The sequence below is a fragment of the Ictalurus furcatus genome, chromosome 29 (genome assembly GCF_023375685.1).
Source record: "Ictalurus furcatus strain D&B chromosome 29, Billie_1.0, whole genome shotgun sequence".
In the NCBI taxonomy this organism is placed as follows: domain Eukaryota; kingdom Metazoa; phylum Chordata; class Actinopteri; order Siluriformes; family Ictaluridae; genus Ictalurus; species Ictalurus furcatus.
In genome coordinates this window covers 13,645,599-13,648,098 of record NC_071283.1, presented here as the reverse complement: position 1 = coordinate 13,648,098, position 2,500 = coordinate 13,645,599, and the positions used below count along the sequence as shown (strand labels likewise).

The 2,500-nt window shown below is 41.9% G+C and overlaps 2 protein-coding genes across 5 annotated transcripts in view; one reads left to right on the top strand and one right to left on the bottom strand.

Annotated features, from left to right (window-relative positions):
• Window positions 1–2,500, bottom strand: part of lrba (LPS responsive beige-like anchor protein) — a 221,912-nt gene that overhangs the window by 83,152 nt on the left and 136,260 nt on the right. The window lies entirely within an intron of this gene.
• mab21l2 (mab-21-like 2) overlaps window positions 1,781–2,500 on the top strand; it is a 2,592-nt gene continuing 1,872 nt past the window's right edge. Inside the window, exon 1 of the mRNA XM_053619072.1 lies at window positions 1,781–2,500. This exon is cut by the window's right edge and continues 1,872 nt beyond it. Coding sequence (XP_053475047.1) covers window positions 2,276–2,500 — 225 coding nt within the window. The 5' untranslated portion in view covers window positions 1,781–2,275.

Sequence of the window (2,500 nt, the reverse complement as noted above, 5' to 3'; positions counted from 1 at the left end):
TTTATTTAATTTACTTGATGATGATATTTTTTTTCATTCTTGTAACTGGATCAACAGGGTTACAGAAAAAAAATAAGTAGTTTATTATTATTTTTCTTCTTTTAAAAAAAAAAAAAAAACCCATGCACACCGAGCCCGAGAAAGTCAGGCCGCAGATCACACTCTCGCTCTCTCTCTCTCTCTCTCACACACACACACACACACCTGGCTTAAGCAGACTTCACCTAAGTTATCACGGGTGCACGGTTAACGTGGTAATGCGCGCGCCTGCAGATAGCGTGTTTTATTATTTATTACGCTTTATTTATTAATAAGGCATTTCAAATCTATCAAAAACAAACAGCGGGAGATTTATTCATCATCCTAATGATATTAATGACATTCCTGTACCACGGGGTTATAATGAGTAATCTGTAATGAGATAAGTGTGTGAGTGTGTTGAGTCTGTTAAACACACACAGCGGGAATTCTAGAAAAAGAGGAATTGTGGATGGACTGGAATTTATTTCTTAAAACAAAAAAACAAAAACAAAAACGTCAATCTTTCTGAACGCTGTGCGCGTGGTGATTACTTCACTGGAATTCATATTCATTCATTCACATTAATTCATATTAAATGAATACTCAAACAAATTCAATTAAATCTAATTAAATATAAATATCTGAATATAAGCAATTATAGAACTTTATTCTATCCTTCATTCAGCTTTTTCTTTTTTAAGAAAAAACAAACAAACAAACAAAAAAAAAACCCAGCGACCTCCAGACCCGAGCTGAAGAAGTCGCACTAAGCAACACTCATTCCCGCGTTTATTAATTACTTATGAACATTTATTAAAATGCACGCCGAGTGTGTATCGAGTGTGTATCGAGTGTGTGAACATCAGGCTGCAACATGAAGCTCATATGAACAAATCAGCTTTAAAAGCACGAAGAGACTCGAGAGCGAGACCAGACGCGCGCGCGAGCTTCTAGATAAATAAATCCTACAACTCGCAAAAATCAAAAATGAAAAATTAAATAAAGCGTAAACGTCGCAAAAATTTGTAAATGATAAAAGAGTGAATATGAAAAGAATAAATAAATAAATAAACAAAACACGGAAACCTCCAGCGACTAAAACAGCAGCCAGCGCGTTTAAATATAAAGCTGACGAAAAAAAAAAATTCCGTGTTAAATCTGAATAAATTAAATACATTAAATAAATAAAGTTAACGCGCTGTAAAGATATTTCCGCATACATTTCTATAAAAAATAATAATTATTATTTTTTTTAAAAAATACCCACCTAATCACTATTTAAGGAGAACTTTATTTTGGAAATAAATAAATAAATACACAATTTAAATAAGTTCCGTGATGACGCAACTCGGAACAGAAGCCCGGCGCGTGCGCGCGACACGGAACCCAACGACGCTGCGGCTTTATTCTTTTAAAGGGGAGGAAAAGAAAAAAAAAACAACAACAACAACACGAGCTCCATCTCACGCGCTCCTCCTGTTCGGTCTGCGCTCGCGCTCAGGACCAGGAGACTTTAGAACGCCGTAGAAGTGGTGGGAGGAGGGGGGCGAGGGGGGTTGAAGGGCGGAGTCGGATGGATCCCCCTCTTCTCCCCGCCCCACCTCTCATACTGCGTCTGGATTGGTCAGAGGGATACTGCGGCGCCTCTGATTGGCAGGATGTTCAGGTCCGGCCCTCGATTTCTGTCCGGGTTTTGAGGCTTCAGCTAAAAGGCCATTCATGAGGTACGGCATTCCTGCAGAACGGAGGAGACGGAGGAGACACGCACACACACACACGCACGCGCACGCGTGAACACACACTCGTGCAGAGATGACACACTGACACGCTGAGATCCTCTGAGGCTTCTTCTGCTTCTTCATTTGGTTTGTGGAGCAGCAGGAACACTTTACCACACTGCATCTCTCCTGAAGGGCGCCGACCTCCTTCACACACCACAGGTGCAAAAACTTCTGCATTTTTATTTTTTGCTTCAAAGTTTTTTGGCCTCTGCTACACCTACACAAACACACACACATACACACACACTAGGTGCACACACTTTGTATTTTTTATTTTCACTCAATTTTTTCCGGTCTGACACCCAACTGGTTCATTCGAGCTTTTTCTTTCTTTTTTTCTTTTTTCTTTTTTTATTTTATTGATACTCCCCCCAAAAATTTTTGGCACCTTTGGGATCTGCCCAGTTAAAGCGTTGGATCCGTCGGTGTACTGCGATCCTCCTCCGGTGTTCGGCCCGGACCTCTGCCCCAACATGATCGCTGCTCAGGCGAAGCTGGTCTACCAGCTCAACAAATACTACAACGAGCGATGCCAGACGCGCAAGGCGGCCATCGCCAAGACGATCCGTGAGGTGTGTAAGGTCGTATCGGACGTCCTGAAGGAGGTAGAGGTACAGGAGCCACGCTTCATCAGCTCTCTGAGCGAGATCGACGCACGCTACGAGGGCCTCGAGGTAATCTCGCCTCATGAGTTCGAG